Genomic DNA, 20,010 nt, shown 5'->3' with positions numbered 1-20,010 from the left:
GATAAACATGCTAGCTATTTTCATGAATGGTATTACTTTGACAGCGCTGTATTTTAAAGCATGACTCACTGATATGCTATGTCTTTCTCGTGGTTTTATAAGAGATCATTTACTAGACCACGGTCATACACTTTCAAATACTTTAAAGGTTTGAGGTGCATTTGATTTATAAGGAAATTAATAGAATAGTTCCCCCCCTCAAAAAAAATTGAGTATTAGGAATGTAATATACGAGCAACAATATTCCCCTAACAGTCACGTTTCAACTGATTACAGGAAAATGGTAAATAATATAGCATCCTTCGTTAAGTTAAACCATATTAATCACAATTACCTGTACTTTTGACCTCTTGCTGTTCACCATACTGCAAAACCACAAAATTGCTGACTTCCTGTGTTCTCCCAATCTCCTGACCAATCCCCTTCCCTTTGTACTCATCAATAGGATAACTTAAGGCCAAAAACCAAGCATGAGGGCCATTAAAGAGAAGAAAATCCTATGACTGTTAATGCTTCAGTCTATACTTATGTTACCAAAGTTATTTGAATACGTTTTTAAGAGGACATTCTTTGGACCTCAGTAATTCAACTCAGCTGTTCTGGGTGATGCTGGTGCCATGTGAAAATTAAACACATACTGCTTGAGCTCATAGCTCCTCCTACAAGACGTCTATTTTATGATGAGATATTTTCAGTCAGTTTTTTCCGAACTGCCATCGACAGCAAACTGTAAGCGTTGGTGGGAGATATGGGTTTAAAAAAATGCAGAAAGACAGTCATTTAGCCTCATTGTTTGTAATGTTCTTTCCAAAATTTGCTGTTAATTTCTGCAAAACAACTCAAGTATGATCCAGACGAGATCTTCCTTCTTGTAGCAGTCCCTTTCCTCGTCAACCCCAAGCCATGATTTTGCTTGTCACATCAAACAAGTCACCTTTATCATGCCAACAACTTCTTCTTCTTCTTGTTTCCGGCAGGCTATAGACGCATCTATGGCGTATTGCTCATGCCAACAACTGATTACCTACACCTGTTTTAAATTGCAAGAAGTGCAAATGCCTTTAAAATAAAAGTCACATTATTCTCAAAGTACATACATGTCTATCATCATCAGTGTCACCAATTTGCAGGTTTCTCCTTGGGGTGTTCCAGTGCTGCCTAATGGCGATGTTGACAAGACAGCAGCTCCAAAACTGTGTATGGAACTTCGCGCCACCCTTTTTCGAGCGCACGTGTCCTTTTTAATAACATTGCCAAGTGGAGGTAGAGGATTGTTAGACTTCATAGTAAGCAGGTGATTTGGGGTAAGTGGTTCGAGACTATTAGGATCATTTAGATTGTAAGCGGTCAGCGGACGTCTGATCACAGTTGAGAAAGGTAGCCAGCCTGTTCATATCAATTAAATAGAGAGCCTCCTATAAATATTTGTTTCCCCCTACAAAGTTGCTTCCTTGATGTGATTTAATCTGACGAACTGCACCACGAATTGCAATAAAGCAGCGCAGACCATTGATGAAGGCATCCGATTATATATCGTCCAACATTTCAATATGAATAGCACGAGTGCAAAAACAGGTAAAAAGAAGACCATATCTTTTGTGTACTCTAGGACCTTGCTTAATGAGAAACGGACACAAACAATCTGTACCATAGCACGTAAAGGTCTTCAGAACTTTCTACAGGACACACAGCGATTAATGTAATAATAATAACAACTTTATTTGTACTGCATTTTTCTAGTACAATTACACAATGTGCTTTACACAAAATAAAAAAAGAAATTCATTAAAATAATTAAAAAATATATATAAAAACATATATATAATTTTATTTAGGTCAAGGAAGTAAAAAGAATAAACAAAATATCAAATTACAATGATAAAATATTTGTAAAAACCATGTTATGAAAATTCGTTTTTAGGTACGATATAAAATAATGCACTGACATAGCATCTCTGACATTCTGTGGTAGGCTGTTCCAGAGTCTAGGGGCCTGTATAGGAAAGGCCCAGTTCCCTTTAGTTTTCAGGCTTGACTCTGGGACAGCCAGAAATCCTTTTTCAGCTGAGATGCTCGATATGAGATTGCTACAGCTCGATTAATCCCTGGGATCCGGTAGTAATTTGACCTCATTTATGGTCAGCCCTTTACCCTGATGTTTGACCTTTTCATGGTAGTGGGCAATTATCAATTCAGTAATGTAATGTTCCTTTGGAATGATTGCAGAGTGTTTAACCAGATCAGGAAGAGATGCATCACCAAGCCTTCCTGCCACCCTAAGAACACCATCGTTGTCCAAAAATGCATTGATTTACTCATAATTTACTATTGACTGGTACTTAGGTTCCTTTACTTAGTAAATGTAACTCTTTTTAGATAAACCTGGCTTTGCACATCTTTGATTATGATGTGTTCTGCATTATGCTGTTCAGTTACTGTAGAGAGAAATTTGGATTTATCCTTATTTATTCATCGAAGAATGTGTGTGCAATCGCTGTAGTAACCCCAGGCCAGGACGAGAAGTTAGAAAGGGCAATCTGCAAGACTTTCTTGCTTTTCAGTTCTTTTATTCAGTGTTCGTGCCTCAATAACTTCTGGATCACCTACTGTCATCTCCAGGACAACATCCTCTAGAAGAACTACATTGCTTTTCCATGAAAACCTGGGTCCTGTCAACCGACAGGATAATGGCAGTCCAACAGTTGATCCTCTAGATGTGTGAGCTGCTGGGATTTTGATAAGTAGGGATGTATCTCCATTGCTGAGGAATTGTGCTGAGACGCATCTTCTACAGTCTGTTGGAAACATACCCTAGAACTACTTTGGAATCATTCCAGAAATATTCCTCCACTATGTCAACATATTCAAGCTCCTCTTTCAGCACATTGCTCATTTTCACAGTTACAAATGTAGTGGTCAATTGTTGTGACCTTTGTAGGGGATTTTGTGTGACCAAAAAACAATTGCACAATTCAGTTGGAGGTACTGTAGGCTTTCAAGGACCGTTCTGTCATTAGACACAAACTTACGTTGTCGAGTCAACTTTGCGGGCTGAATGGAATATTCCACACTATCCATACCATCCATAAAATGGTATGTGGGAGCTCCTGCTCATAAAGCTCTGGATGGTATGTTTTACAGAAATGATGATGAGGCCTACAAAGACGCATGGACTCTATTAAAGTATCGATATGGCCAACCATTTGTTATACAAAGGTCATTTAGAGAAAGGTTTGCAAATTGGCCAAAAATTCAACTAAACGATTCAGTAGGACTCAATAGGAGAACTTTCATATTTTTAAGCGCTTGTCAAAATGCCATGCTGCATGTCAAGGGTCTCGAGATTTTAAACGATTGTGAAGAGAACCTCTTTGCCTCTTTGGGCAGCTTCTCGCTGGAACTGTCAAGTTACACACATGCTGACTGAAAGGAAAGAACTCCCCAGTTTCCAGGATTTCACTGACTTTATGCCAGTGGAAGCAGAAGTTGTCTGTAATCCAATAACTTACCAGGCTCTCCGGACATCAGAATGTGTCACAGAGAAGAGAAATCTTAGAGACACAAAGAGGAACAATGCAACCGTTCTTAGCACTCAAAGGGCTACCAAAAAAGGAAATAAAAATGTTGCCAACAGAAGGGCGTGGCCTCCATCATCAGCTTCATAGCTGCTCTAAATTGGTGACCGTGTCTCTGGAGAACCGTCGGACGTACGACTTTGCTATGGTTGACAAAAATGTGGTCACAGTGTAAAGGACAGTCATCATTGTAATTTCTATGCCAGATGTAAAAGGAAGCATTCCACGTGTCTCCACAATGACAATTATGTAAAGACCGTCAAACCCTGATCTCATAAAAAGGAATATAAATGACAGCATTGTCACTCCTGGTCACCAGAAATGAGCCATATACTAACACTTCCATTATCATACCAGTTTGGGTATCGTCAAACATCAACCCAAGGGTTGAAAAACTGGTCAATGCAGTCCTTGACACCCAGTGATACCACATTCATTGATCAGGAAGTGAGCGATGCTTTAGAAACTGCTATAATCAGATGTAACACGGCTGTAGAGCGTAAAAGAGTCTCAGGGCTTGGTGTGAGGCATTATATTTCTGCTGTACACATGTACACCTGCTAAACGCAACCACATTCTAAGTTGTGAAACTTCCAAATATTGGAATCATCTTTTCATGACCGCAAATTAAATTCCGCCTCGGAAGGATTGTGAAGTTGAACTTCTGATTGGCTACAACAGTTCGAGAGCAATGGCACCAAGAGAAGTGATTTTAGGTGGAAATGATGAACCCTATACTGTTAGGACTGACTTGGGATGGAGCACTGCTGGTCATTCGTCTGGCCTTGATCCTTCCTCAAACATTCCTGGTCTGTGTCATCGAATTGCAGTATAAAAGCTGTCTCTAGTGACCCCTGCAGATGTTCATTTCGTGTTCTGGGGTCTGACAGTCAAGGTGCGTATGAGGATAATAAGACAGTGTCTCAAGATGACATCCTCTTCCTGAATATGTTAGAAGACAATATACAGAAAAACAGTCAGGGAAATTATGAAATAACCTTGACCCAGTCTACCTGAAAACAAACAACTCACCTTGATTCGACTCAGCCATCTCAAGAGAAAACAGTTAAAAGATGAAGGGACAGCTACAGTAAGGGCTTCACTCTAATCCTTCCAGCCTGTTACAACTGTAAATGGTGCCTGAGATGGACGATCATTACAGTGCTGCACTGCAACTTCGTTTGGACTTATTGGACCCTTCACCAGAGAAGCAGTGCTGCAAGTTACCTTAGGTTGTCGTCAGAGGACGCCATCAGCTAACCTTCAAGGGGCCAGGGTCAAACAGGTTGGTGTGATGGTCAGAAACAATTATATGCAGTGAAATTGTATTTTCATTATGGCCAAAGAATTAAGAAACATAAAAGGAGTTCTCTTTTTCTAATCACTAGTGTTTCAAGTGAATGTGAATATGTTGAGAATGTTGGAGGTCTGGCACGGTTAATTGTAAGCATGTTTTTTTAAGGTGACATTATTCTCAAAGCCCATACAGTGCCTCACAAAAGTGAGTACACCCCTCACATTTTTGCAAAGTATTTGATTATATCTTTTCATGTGACAACACTGAAGAAATGACACTTTGCTACAATGTAAACTAGTGAGTGTACAGCTTGTATAACAGTGTACATTTTCTGTCCCCTCAAAATAACTCAACACACAGCCATTAATGTCTAAACCGCTGGCAACAAAAGTGAGTACACCGCTAAGGGAAAATGTCCAAATTGAGCCCAAAGTGTCAATATTTTTTGTGGCCAACATTATTTTCCAGCACTGCCTTATCCCTCTTGGGCATGGAGTTTACCAGAGCTTCACAGGGTGCCATTGGAGTCCTCTCCCACTCCTCCATGACGACATCACTGAGCTGAGGAATGTTAGAGACCTTGTGCTCCTCCACCTTCCGTTTGAGGATGCCCCACAGATGCTCAATGAGGTTTAGGTCTGGAGACATGCTTGGCCAGTCCATCACCTATACCCTCAGCTTCTTTAGCAAGGCAGTGGTCGTCTTGGAGGTGTGTTTGGGGTCGTTATCATGTTGGAATACTGCCCTGCGGCCCAGTCTCCGAAGGGAGGGGATCATGCTCTGCTTCAGTATGTCACAGTACATGTTGGCATTCGTGGTTCCCTCAATGAACTGTAGCTCCCCAGTGCCGGCAGCACTCATGCAGCCCCAGACCATGACACTCCCACCACCATGCTTGACTGTAGGTAAGACACACTTGTCTTTGTACTCCTCACCTGGTTGCCGCCACACACGCTTGAGACCATCTGAACCAAATAGGTTTATCTTGGTCTCATCAGACCACAGGACATGGTTCCAGTAATCCATGTCCTTAGTCTGCTTGTCTTCAGCAAACTGTTTTAGCTGGCTTTCTTGTGCATCATCTTTAGATGAGGCTTCCTTCTGGGACAACAGCCATGCAAACCAATTTGATGCAGTGTGCGGTGTTTGGTCTGAACACTGACAGGCTGACCCCCCCCACTCCTTCAACCTCAGCAGCAATGCTGGCAGCACTCATACGTCTATTTCCCAAAGACAACCTCTGGATATGACGCTGAGCACGTGCAATCAACTTCTTTGGTTAACCATGGCGAGGCCTGTTCTGAGTGGAACCTGTCCTGTTAAACCGCTTTTCAGGGTCTTGGCAATCTTCTTATAGCCTAGGCCATCTTTATGTAGAGCAACAATATATATTTTTTCAGATCCTCAGAGAGTTCTTTGCCATGAGGTTGAACTCAACCCTGTTGAACTTCCAGTGATCAATATGAGGGAGTGTGAGAGCGATAACACCAAATTTAACACACCTGCTCCTGATTCACACCTGAGACCTTGTAACACTAATGAGTCACATGACACCGGGAAGGGAAATTGGCAAATTGGGCCCAATTTGGAGATTTTCACTTAGGGGTGTACTCACTTTTGTTGCCAGCGGTTTGGACATTAATGGCTGTGAGTTGAGTTATTTTGAGGGGACAGCAAATTTACCTTGTTATACTAGCTGTACACGCACTACTTTACATTGTAACAAAGAGTCATTTCTTCAGTGTTGTCACATGAAAAGATATGATCAAATATTTGCATAAATGTGAGTGGTGTACTCACTTTTGTGAGACACTGTACATATGAAATCTCCATAAATACACTCCTAATATAAATACACCATTTTAAGGGTCTATTCCTGACTTTGCTGATAGCTATGGATCAAAATGTATTTAATACTACTGGGTTGTGTGGTTGTCCCACAAGCCACCTCTTCTCAAGTTGAATGCAGTAACTGTAAAAAAGTGTCTGCTAAAGTACTTAAATGTAATGTGTCATTGTTCGGAAAAAGGAAAAGCAACAAAGTCAAGACAAGGTGGTATATAACAGTAATAAAACCACTGGGCCAGACACCTTTCTTCATTTCAAGACAAGGTGTCTACTTAAAAGTACAAGTGTTTTTCACATGCACCAATGAGCTATTGCGGTTGTCTTTAGTCAGCCTTACATAGATGGTGTGTGTGTTTCTCAAATGCCAAGAATATTCTATAGATAATAACTTTCACAAAAACAACCAGGTTAAGTGTTGTTCACCATTTTATATTTTGAAAGAACTGAAGGCTTACCTACATCAAAAGGGGGCAATTGTACAATAATGGGAGGATAAACAAAGAAACGAACAACCATGTATATTGAATCCCAAACTGCAGCTCTCTGTGTACACAAGGGTAAAGGTCAGGTCAGAGCACCATCCTCCTCCACAGTCAAAATGAAGGCCGCTTGATTCTCCAAGTCAGAAACACTCGTAGTTCTACCAGTTTTCAGGGTCATGTTCAGTAACCAAAAAGGAAAACAAACTGTCCAAAACAAGGTGACAGCCCATGAATTTTGTCCATTAAGAGATTATAATTTCAGTTTCCTTTGCTCAACATCTTTACAAGGATTTGCCTTAATGAACACAGCCCAGGTTATGTTTTTGTTCTGCCAACTACACAAATCCCTGATTAGTTTCTTTGTACCAACACCCTTGTTCAGATAGGTCTACACAAGGAACATTTCAAAGATGTATTTAGAAACAGACTTATAGATTTTGCCTGCCATTTGTTCCATACTGAATCTCTGTTTGAACTACATTTTGTATGAGTTATATTCCTACATTGTAGGAAGGAATTCTAGAATTCCAAAATGTGACACCATGCAAACAAACAACCTTTGTATTTGCCCAAAAAACGGAGTGCTGGAGTTAGGAAGCAAGCACACACACTGTAGAAAGACCTTTTAACTGAGGTAAGTACGGTGTTTGTGTGCGAGTGTGTGTTTGTGTGTGTGCGCTTACGGGCATTTATGCATGTGTGCATGCATATGTGGGCACGTTCGTACCTGCATGTGTGTGTGCGCGTCCGTTTTCTAATGCATGTGTGTCCTCTTTGAAGTGTAGTGTATCTAATACACAAGTGCTGATACAAACTCTATGTAGTGACAAATATGCCAATATTCCAATTGTCAGATAATATTCCCCCGAAATATAAAAAATATATCCATACTATCCGTTCATAATCCGAGAGTGTGATGCTGAAAGATCACTGGATAAGCTGAAGCTATTTTTGAGTAGAAGGTATAAGTGTTACTGAGGTATTTGAATGGCGACTGCAAATAGAATCACTTGCAATTCCATCTAGCAACGAGTCAGAGATATCAATATACACTGTCTGTGTATGACAGTTGGTTGTTGTTACAAAATATTGCAGCTGTAACCGACTATGACTGATGCATACTGCAAGCAAAAAACGAAGTCTAAAGGATCATAACGTGTACCAATCGTATAACTTCAGTGTAGTTCTAATTCTCATCAAGGCTATAGCTATCAGTCACGTTTTTCTTATTGACATCAGTCCTCACCTCGTGCAGATTGAACTGTAAAGTAGATAGACTTTGATCGCCATGTCGTAAGCAGATGCAGTCGTTGGTGGCGCGTTCGTCCTTAACAAAAAAAAAAAAACTTTCAAGAAATATGCCACCATGATAGAAATGTAATCTACCAGATCAGGGATTCCTCAGTGTGACAACATGTGTAAGGCACGCTAGAGTCTTCCTTGCTACAGTACTTTGCATCAGCATTTTACACTCCCCAATGTTTCTTCACAAATACATTTCAGTTTCACCTTTTATTTTCCTTTGTCTTCATCTTTTTTTTATTTTTATATATATTTTTTAAGACCTTTTTAAGATCACCAACTAGAGTGATTCCACGTCTCAGTCAAAGGTAGAGTTAGTCAGCCGACACGGAAAGAAAACAACAGTTTTTTTTAGTTTTTTTTAAAGGAACACAGAATAAAGTCTCTTCAGCTCTCGAAGAAATCAAGCCGGCCACTCCATAAGGCTTCAGACGCCACTCATACAAAGTCACTAGAAATCGACGGGCAGAGCCCCAGGGGTCCAGCGGGGACATCATCTACTGAAGTGACTCACTTTTATGTCTCTCAATCTTTTAAGTGAGCTTGTGCGGTGTTGGGACAGCTTTGGGCGGGGGGGGGGGGGGGGGGTCATCAGAAAAGGCTGGTCAGAGTGGTCTGGGAAGGGCTCATACTCATGGAGTCGTGGGGGTCCATGCCCCCGGGCACAGCCGTCAGTACCGGGTTAACCGATGGCATAGAGGGGCTGGTCAGGTCCGTGAGGGTGGTGTGAGTGCTCGAAGGACTCATTGAGGCGTTGGAGAGCTCAGAGTGGGGCCCCGAAGGCGAGCCTCCAGGTAAAGTGGATCCGTCCGACACTTTGTCTACACCTGTGCTCTCCTGACGTAGGAGGTTCCGCCGAAATTTGGCCCGGGCGTTTTGAAACCAAACCTACAAAACAAAGAGAGCAGAGGAAATATTGAAACAAATGCTTGTCACAATGGCGAAGGCTGAGAGGGAAGGGTTTGAAAACCAAAACGACAAACATGAAAATGGAATTCATCAAAGCCAAAAGCCGGCTTTGTTTTCCTCGTTTTGTTCATTAGATCCGTGTTTTACGGCCTGTCAGGTTTTTTTTCTAAATTGCTGATGCTGATACTCGTATGTTTTTGAATTCCCAGATGGAATGCACAACAGTAGGTATTATCACTCTGATATTTTTTCACTCTACAAAACACCCAAACAAAAGCTTTAGGCCCTCTCTTAATAGACCATAACTTTTAGCAATGGGCAATCTCTATTATTTGTGTGAGGATTTAATGTTTTTAGTCTTGGAAATGCAGATGATGTTGAATAGGATGGAAATAGGTTGGCCATTTCAAAAAATGTCCCATTTGTTTGGAAAAATCGTTTTACTTAAGTGACTACACAAATCAAGAAAATATCTCTTTGGCACATAATTAAAGGGAAATGACCAATTCTTACATGTGGCCTTATTTTCACTATTTCTGTGTGAGTTGAATTTCCCAAACTGCTTTTGATATTTTGTTTTGTTAAATACAGAATTGGTTGATACATTGTCTTGGGTCATCACATTCCATAGACCAAAGTGCAATATAAAAATGCATCCAAGCATATAATAAAATGCACCAAAACAAAATCTTATTTCATCTATAACAAATAGTTTGAGGGATCAAATACAAGCACAAAATGAGTTTATATATGACCACATGTAAAAGTGAGTGAACATCTCCTTCAGTTCATTACCACAGTTACAGGGAGCACCGTTTTCATATTTTTTTACTATTTACTACTACATGCAAAACAAGAAGGGAATTGAGATACTGAGTATGACATATCTCATTAAACATGGGGTACATAGACATATTTCACACACTCTACTATTGACATAGTACAGATTTTATATTAATTGTACAAACCATTAAATGTCATCCATATTATCATGTGATTCATTATAACACTATCCAAACTAAACCTTTATAACATTGCATTATAACACAATCCAAACTAATTCTTTATAACCTTGCATTATAACACTACCCAAACTAATCCTTTATAACATTGCATTATAACAATATCCAAACTAATTCTTTATAACATTGCATTATAACACTATCCAAACTAATCCTTTATAACATTGCATTATAACAATATCCAAACTAAAGCTTTATAACATTGCATTATAACACTGATATAATTTCATTTAACATGAGCCCATATCACAGTTGCCACATTATCACACTCCTAAAATACAACATTGGCACACTGATAAACCAAACAGCATTGCTATATATGACTGCTACTATACAACATGCCTTCTGCCTTTTCACCCAACTGTCATTATCAGTGTGGACTGCTGCCTTGCCCCGAAGGTGAATACACTGTCCAAAACATGAAGCTATGAACTATCTCTCTGCCAAAGTGAGGACCATCGCGTCCTATAGCCCTCCATAGATTCCCTAACAGGCCACAGCCTCGCATAGCACGCTGGATACTTCTGTTAACTCTGGTTGGACACCTGACAAACCCAATAGCCCGGGGATAGACACACATAGACGCAGAGGTTCAATGAAATACATTGCAGTTTGCGTTTATCCAAATGGGCCCCACGGGCCCTTATTCATTGAGTGAGTATGAGCGCTGATGTGGAACCAGTATGCCGTTATTCCGAATTCCTGGGTGTTTCGGTATGGAGGATGGTATGGAGTGGACCGCGTTCCATTAACGTATGGTGAACCTTCATAAAAGGAGTGGTCTTTCTCACCTGCAGCACCCGTTTGGTGAGGCCTGTCTTCTGGGCCAGCTGCTTCAGATCCTTGGCATCAGGGTTGTGGTTGATGGCAAAGTACGACTTCATGGTCCTCAGCTGGTGGTGCTTGAAGGACGTCCTCATGCGCTTGGACTTGGAGCTGGAGGAGTAGTGGGTGTCGCGGTCCAGGTGGTCGCCATCGTTCTCGTTGCAACTCAGCGCTGGAAGGTGGGGGCGGGCAGGACAACACACACACACACACACACACTTGTTAGTTCACGGCTACGGTATATTTGAACATGTTCATAATAAGTGGCGAGAATGATGTGATACAAGACAAGGCAATGTACTAGGGTTGCTTTGTTGACTGTTTTCATGGAATGGAGTTTACGGTTACCGTGGTTTCATGGAGTTTACAGTTATGGTGGTTTAATGGAGTTTACGGTTACCGTGGTTTCATGGAGTTTACGGTTACGGTGGTTTCATGGAGTTTACGGTTACGGTGGTTTCATTATTAGTATCAGACACGTTGAGTAGTCTCGTGTGGTGTTGCCCTTGTTGCTTGTGCTGTTTTGTGACTGCTTTGGCAGATAGGCCATGTGGCTTGTCTGATGAAATTAGGGGAAAGCTCATGAAGGACTATTTAGTGTACACATGAGCCATTGAGGAGTGGCTGTTCATTTTTCATTTTATGTCTCCTAAGTTAAAGTTACACTTTTTTATTTTGATGTCTTCAGTAGAGGGTTACTGGGCTCCATGACACACGTTTGTAGAAATATGTTTCTGGTGCTACTAAAGTAATCACTGTGTGCGCTTAAGGGAGGGTGTGTATGAGAAAATATTCTTTCACAGTGATCCCACATGCACAGAAAATGTTTTCACAGCAGAGACCTAACCATATCAATGGTAAGAGAAAGTAAAAATTAGAGCATTTGAAGGTAATGTTTTATTCCTAGCTAATCATAGTTGTTACGATTAGTATGAATATTATTTGAGTGTTTAAGGGTAACAATATATATGAACTGCTATTCTAATAAACATGTTTGTATCAAACTGAATGAGTAAAACTTTTTTATTTGTACATTGCCCTTAAGTATAATGAGTATATATATATTAGGTATAAAAATGATGTTGCTGCCAATGTTACAAAATGTTCTACAGGGTCTACAAGGTCTGATGACTAAATCCCAAAAGTAGTATGTTAGTTGCAAATCAAAATATCAAGAGAAGAACAATATGATTCCCTTAAATACTGATGACACTGTGTGAAAATAACAAAATCAATAAATAAGATGGGTAGCAATGAGTAAAAAATATTTTTCATGACTGTATAAAGAGAAGATATATTGCAATTGCTTATGAATGGACTGTACTTCACATTTTCCCTTCTTTTGCTTATTGTAACAGTACAATATTTAGAAAAATTACATTTACTAAAATTACTAATATTTACTAAAATAATGACAGCGTAGTGCTTATAAACAGGGGCAACAAATAAATTGATAGAATATTCCCAGGATAGTAGTGTCAGGAATGTCAAGAAACGCCCTCAGGTGGCAGCAAAACTCCAAAAAAAGTAAGAAAGAAGAAAAGAAAAGAAAAGAAGGGAAGAAGAAGAAAGGGGGAAGAGAAGGGCGGGGAGGGAAACACTGCAGGCTATAATTTCATTATGTGTATTAAATGGAGAATCATAAGTGGGTTCAAGTTATCTTCACTTGGACAATCCAAAATTTGATGCAAAAGAGGTTTAAGGCATATACATGCATTGGGTTAAGATCTAAAATATTTCGTACAATTTTATGTAACTAGGGTTTCTTTTAAATGTATTTTATGCATGTAGGCCCTTTTTCATATGATATTTAGATGAGGAAAGTGCAAATAGTCTAGCACATTTGTCTAACCTTTAAATCATGAATTAGGCTATTATTAAAAGTTCATACTCATTGTAACTTCCCACTCGGTTACTGTAAAATATTTTTTTTACGGTACGAAACTTGCAAATCTTGTTTCCCAGTGTTCTTTTAACTAGCATAGCCATTTGTGTTTAGCTCACGAGCTAATTAAGCTTTCGACCCTTTGCATTTTTTTTTATCCACTCGGTCAATTAAAGGTACGATACTTTATTTCTAAGATCCCCTAAGTTCCTCTAATAATTTGGATTTAGACAGTGAAAAATGCCTCCATAAGGTTCTTCCTCATTGAGGAACCGCCCCTTTATTTGTTGGGAGTTAGCGCACCAGCCTAACTGCCAAACTGAAACATTTTAAATTTTTGTCCACAGCAGGTGCATTTTCCTAACTGCATAATGAGCAAACTAATAATTTTAAGGAAAGGCATCGCACTTGTTTGGTATAAATGTATATTATTTCATGGTGTACATTTGTGTAAATATCTGTTACACTTTCTCCCCCTTTGAAATTATGTATAGAAGGGAAAATCTACAGACGTTAATGGATTTCAATCAACAAAGATGTAAAAATGTTGGAAGCTATAGCTGCATTGGAAACAGATCACTATATGTGTCTGCAGATATGCTGGAAAAGGTACGGTGCTTAAGTAGCCTGTAATTGGTAGCATTTTGCCTCATAATATTATACAGCTCACATGTATCAACTACCAATTAATTGTAATTAATGGTTCCGGTAAAACCTTGAGGACTAAAAGTCATAGCCATCTTACACCTCCTTTCAGCTAAGATCGTAGAGGCCACTACGTTATGCCACTACACGATATTCGTATGTTGTCTGAGGTGAACAGTATTGTTTTAAATCACAAGTTACTAAAAAAAACAAGGTGTGAATACTCTGCATAATAATCAGCAATTGTATTTACACGTCCATTCTCCCAACACTCTCCCTATAACAGGAAACCTACTTGATCACCACGTACTGCTAAATCATTCTGTCTACGAATACAGAACAAATCCACATCAACACGCCAGAGGATAAAATTACGTTGGCCTTCTGCTGGGAGTTTACCCCATACTCCAATTTTTCATTATTATTATTTTTAAATCACAATAAGCACTGAGAACTAAATAATGTACTCGTTTTTTATTTTATGCTTATTGTCATTACTATGACGAATAATTACATAATAATAATCCAATTCATAGGATTATTCGAGGAACCATCATATTCAATCTTAGCCTATCGTTATTAGTCAACCCCTGATAGGCCAAAATATAGGAATGATGGCAGTATAATAACCGCTCAGGTTTATGGCTTGTTGCATCTTACAAAAGTAATACACACCAAGGGCTATACTCAGTGGTGCTCAAGTCGTTTTTTATTTATGAAGGAATAACATATTAGTAGAGACTTGGGCTACTCTCGAAACCTCACTGGGGAGCGTTTTATTCAGGATTCTACACAGGTGCTCCCATGTTCTACAAGCAATCTGACATTGATTTAACGACCCAAAAACCCAACAAACTGCGAGACTCAACAAGTGAAACTGGGACCGGAGGTGTGGGTTGGGGAGAATTTTTAATTTCTCTCTCTTTCTTTCTCTCCCTCTCGTTCACTATTTTTTTTTAAAGTATAAGCTATTTTCCACTTGTCTGCTTCCATAGTCTTCTACAAAATCTTTTACATGAACAGTACCTCTCTCATTTTTGAAGATCTACGTTTAGAGAGAGATTTTAGGAGAGAGAATTTACTTTGCATTAGCTTGCGAAATGTTAGTTGGATTTTCTTCATTCATGTAACAGTATTTCAATGAAGTGTTTCAAGAGATTATGTCATTAAAAACATCGTCACTTGAAACATGCAGACATGTCTAGGCCATTCAGGACTTTTAGAAGCAGGATATCTTCGAATGCATTAATGACTTTCACATTGAGTGTGTTCATTACGAATTTGTACTTTAGGATAGATTATCTAAATCCAAGTGAAGGCATGAATAGGTCCATGCGCACTTCCATTCCACATACCGTGAGGCCTCCATTAACCATCCAACATTTCCCTCACATCTTTGACAATAGGTGATATATTATTATACAAATATTTATTTTTTAAGATGAGATTTTAAATAAATCGTCATATTTAGGCCTATGGTGTTTTTTCATTTAAAAGCATGGCAGCCTGCGTGTAAAAATACCAAAGCAACATTGTGCATTATAGCGTACAATATTTTTATATTGCTTATTGAAGGAGTATTTAGTTCAACATATTCATTTAGTCCTCTGTATTTTCAAACTGTTCTGTTTTTACGGTAATTTGTAGGCTATTTCGTCATAACAGTTCAGACAAAATGGGTAGGCTAATTTGTTAACCTTAAATAACCGACAAAAATGTTTTTTTAAAAGGGCATATTTCTGTCAAACCAAAAATATTTCGATCAATCTACTATTTGCACATTGTGTTTTTTTATTTACTTACATATATTTATTTATATGTTTTATTTCACCATTAACCAATCTGTGTTAATGTTTTTCTCCTTTGCGATATTTTTGTAGATATATATGGCCTTAATTTTTTAATATCAGGTATATATATACATATATACATGCCAGGTCGTCCTACCTGCATTGTAAGCCGCCAAATCTGCCCCAGGTCCGGGACTTTTCCTTTTCCTTGGTCTTCCTTTCTGCACGGTACCGACGCCGTTATAGTAAGGCAGACACAGCGAGTTGCCGGTGCCGCCTCCGCCAAGTCCTTTGCCTGAGGCTACATCGTCCGTGTGATTGAAATGCGCTTGATATTCCCCTTGTATGAGTGTCTCAAAGTGGAGCCGGCAGTACACAAGACTGTCCCGCATTCCAAAGTGGTCTCCGGTCGTGAGCATTTTGTTGCAGCTAGTACAAGTGAAACAGTTCAAGTGGTAGACCAAGTCCCTGGCTCGCATGACCATCTCCGACGCCGAGATGCCGAGGTGGCACCGGGCGCACCTCTGGACGGAAAACCTCCTGCTTGGGAGAAGAGAGCGGATGACACAAACACGTACAGAATTTAGATTCACAACTTTTTTTTCCTGTGATTTTGTACATTGATATAAATTATAGCCAATACAGGCGTACATATAATCAAGACATTGCATGAATCCTGGCCTTTATAATTGTCGTTGTTTCTCATTCTTGACTATATGCCAGATTAAACTATGTTGTGGTTTGGATTTAGTGAAGCATCCAAAGCAAGCTTATGCCTACCAGATCCTATACAGTCATCAAATAGTATAGGATATTGGTTGTAATGTGTTAATAATACAGGCCTATCTTTAGGACTGCAAGGATAACAACCTCGGGAACATTAGCCAGTGACTCTCCGAAAGTGGTTACAGGCTTGTCATTTGAGTAGCAGCAGCTGGGGGCCTAGACGTGTTTGTAAAAAGTAGCACAAGCATTCCGGTTGTAGGCCTAAACCTAATTAAATAGTTATTGTGTCCTGCTTGCTTTGCCAGGTGTTTTGTTTTTCTACGCTGGCTGTGGCCTTTCATGTGTCATGGTTACCTGTAGTAATCTTCTTTGCAATATATGCTTCCGTCTTTACTGAAACAAGTCAGCTCGGATTCAAGGTTGAGTTTGCACTCGCAGCACTTGAGGCAGCGCATGTGCCACTGTTTGTCCACCGCGAGCAAATAGTAGCGGTCAGATATCTTTCCGCCGCAGCCCGCGCACAAGGCCACTCGGTCGCTGTTGATGGACGTCATACTCTGAAAAGGGAAATCAGTTTTATGTTAACAGTAAGGCCACATGTTCGATAGTATATCACCAAAAGATGTCAAGGCCAGTCCCGTTCAGCCAAGCACTGAATATCTCTCGCACACAACTTCGAATACATTTGTTCATAACGTCTAGGTCCTATTTTTAGAAATGCAGCCTTGAAAGCAATAGACGAAATTGTAACACTACGTAGGCTATAGCCGAAATATGAGATGATGTAACACTCTAAGTTTGACATGTAACAAGTCTATGGGAATACAACATAAACCTTTTAAGTCATGTACTTAGTGTCAGAAAAATACGAAATTAGAGAAAATTGCCAATTCGTAGCCTATGCACTAGCACAAAGTTATAAATATATGTATTCATTTACCAAGCTCGAATGTTCATATCAAACACTTAAAATCACCAATTAAGGAATCATTTTGGCAACCAAAATATTGCGAAAAGTATCTGAGTAGGCCGAATAAACAAATCAGAAAACGATTTTAATTAAAAGCAATCGAATGCTTCGGTAAAGTACTTGTATTTTCCTTAATATTTTAGATTATTTGTGTTGTCTGAAAACAAATGAATCAGTATCGAGATTTATATTAAAACTGTTGAAATACTGTGATTTATGTTTTCAGAACAAATATGAAGGTTATTGAGAATTTGTCTCGTGCCTAATTGGGTTCTACTTGTCACTGGCAATGACGGCCTATCCTCCTACTGTCAAAGGTTTAGATTGTACACCGGGCCTACCTTCGCAAATTGGCTATCGAAGTGCTCATTATCTTTATCTGTTACTAAACAGACATCTAAATCAAGTGCAAATTTGATCATACTGAATGGCTAACATGCAACTAATGTAATATTGTTAATTTATGACTACTTAGATTTTAAAAGCAGTTTATTTTCTGGGTGCATATTATTTGAAATGTAAACTTTATTTATGCCTTCACGTGTATGAAAGCATCGACCTAAAGCGTTCACCCACCGTTTCAGATTCCCCCATGTCTATAGCCGAACTGATGGCGGTAGAATCGCTCTTAGCCCTCCGGTCCATCTCGTCGATAACCCCCTGCATCTCGCCTCCGGGGAGCCCGTGGAAGAGCATCGTGGAGGCTGGAGGGCTCCACTTGCAAGCGTCTCCCTCAGATCTGCAAGCCAAAACTTCCATCAGAAGCAAATCTAGCCCATGCATTTAAATTGAATGGTTCTCATCTATTGGTTTAGGAAGTACAAAAATCCAAGCCAAGAAAGACAGAATCTTACGAAAAAACAGAGACATTTGGGGGAAGAAATTTCTTGTCCAACACAGATTTCGAATCGGATTCAAATACAGGCCTTTAACATTGCAGACATACCACATCTTCAGTTGTACGTGCTATAGTTTACACGATCTTTCAACACTTTCACGAATTTCACGAAAATAGTCTACTATTTGTAACCAATAACTGATATATTTAAATATATAAACATACCAGCAAACCACAATGTAAAGTCTGGATCAATTCAAGACGCACAAAGAATGCAGCAATTTCAGTCTTTCATCCGATAAAAGTAATTCAGCCAATTTCAGGACTAGCCCTATGGCAAACGTTCAACTTGCATAACGGAAAATTCAGGAGGCAAAAAGTATTCCGAGAGACAATAGAGCAAGAAAAAAACGTAAAAACATACAGATTTTTGAATAACTGTCGGTTATCCTGGCCTCCACTCTTGAGTTCAGAGAACCGAATATCTATGTTGCTATGGTTGTTGATGCAAAGCATCCATAACCGAAGAAAAGCGATTGAAAATAGGCCTACAATAATAACAGTCTACAAAAGAATAAATGCGTAAAACGCACAATTGTTCGTGTCCATGTGTTATTGCAGAAAAAGGCGTCGTTTTCTTACGGGTATCCAGCTCTTCAGTGAAACGAGCACTGAGCTCTATGTGTGTGCAATTTTGGAGGAGGATGTGTACAAATCCCTTGTCAAGACTCCCCGTAGCGGTCACAGCCTCGTTTCGCTTCCCACCTTCTCCGTACCTAGCTACAATCCGCGCCTTTTCTACGAGGACTCGTACGTCACGCTGCTCTTTCAGTCGTTCATTGGTTTGCAAACGTCACGAACATTTTCCTTATTACAATGCAGCTGGAGTTTAAAATGTCAAAACCAAAATTGAGACCCCAATTTTGTCGTTGGTCAGCGTTATATTTTGATTGGGGACTTCATTTATTTTTTATGTTGTTCGTCGATGTCCCTGACTGTGATAGGCAAGAACTAGGAAGTCACGACTACTATTGTTAGCTTATTTTCGGACTAATTTCACAATGCTTTTGATATCTGCTAATTTACTTTAAAGATACATGGCATTTCACATAGGCCTGAATGTATTCAAAAATGTATATTTTGCACGTAAAAGGTGCTGATAATGTGTGCGGTTGAAATGATCCAATATCCACGATTAAAGTAAACCAAATTCATTTACTTATTTATTTATCTAAGTGTAGGCCTAGGGATTGTAGGTAATTCGGCTATTAGCTGCATTGCTTTGTACACCATAACAATAAACGCAAATTTAACCTAAGAAAAGGCCAAGACGTTAGTAATAAAAACTGTAATTAATTCACACAAAAATACGCTCGATGTATAAGCTTATAGATATACATAAATCTATATAGGGGTCTATATCGATATAGGGGTCTGTATTTATTGATCAGATTCAATCAAAGAATAAGCTGATTCAATATTATGATATTTTGTTTGTACGCTTAGCTATTGAATAGCATGTCATTACGCCGTGGAGGGTGAATGGGAATGCACTATGTCATGTCTGGCACGCTTGTGTGTGTGTGTGTGTGTGTGTGTGTGTGTGTGTGTGTGTGTGGGTGTGGGTGTGGGTGTGTGTGACAGAGACGGGGGTAGATGGAAAGATAGCGTGAACGTGATTGTCTGACGCCACGAACATTTTGTTGTCATAGTTATTATAGGCTAATCGAAAACTGACAGAAAAATCTTTGTTTTGTTTTCAATTAATATTCCACTATCAATATTAATAACACCATTTTTTTATTGCTTTTAATAAACATGCCTATGTAAAGCTTAAAACCATAACTGATTTTGTGAAAGAAGAATGAGAAAGGCGAAGAACTGATTTACTGTAGG

General features: G+C 39.3%; 1 protein-coding gene across 4 annotated transcripts; it reads right to left on the bottom strand.

The window, feature by feature from the left end:
* Positions 1 to 7,128: 7,128 nt before the first annotated feature.
* LOC105021769 (LIM/homeobox protein Lhx2) lies at positions 7,129 to 18,867 on the bottom strand. 4 transcript variants are annotated; one of them, XM_034296788.1, is made up of 6 exons: positions 18,340 to 18,867; positions 17,853 to 18,015; positions 16,661 to 16,863; positions 15,738 to 16,123; positions 11,227 to 11,432; positions 7,129 to 9,392 (listed from the first exon to the last, which is right to left on the bottom strand). In XM_034296788.1, the coding sequence occupies exons 2-6, from the start codon at positions 17,970 to 17,972 to the stop codon at positions 9,096 to 9,098; spliced, it is 1,212 nt and encodes a 403-aa protein (XP_034152679.1). In that variant the 5' UTR covers positions 17,973 to 18,015; positions 18,340 to 18,867; the 3' UTR covers positions 7,129 to 9,095. The 4 variants fall into 4 exon arrangements, with proteins under 4 accessions (XP_034152679.1, XP_034152680.1, XP_034152678.1 ...); XM_034296789.1 differs by having other exon boundaries at positions 18,757 to 18,867; XM_034296787.1 differs by lacking the exon at positions 18,340 to 18,867 and having other exon boundaries at positions 17,853 to 18,035.
* Positions 18,868 to 20,010: the final 1,143 nt, after the last annotated feature.

The sequence above is a fragment of the Esox lucius genome, chromosome 14, assembly GCF_011004845.1.
Source record: "Esox lucius isolate fEsoLuc1 chromosome 14, fEsoLuc1.pri, whole genome shotgun sequence".
Classification (NCBI taxonomy): Eukaryota; Metazoa; Chordata; class Actinopteri; order Esociformes; family Esocidae; genus Esox; species Esox lucius.
The sequence above is the reverse complement of the archived record's forward strand: the minus strand, read 5'-3'. Positions and strand labels throughout refer to the sequence as shown.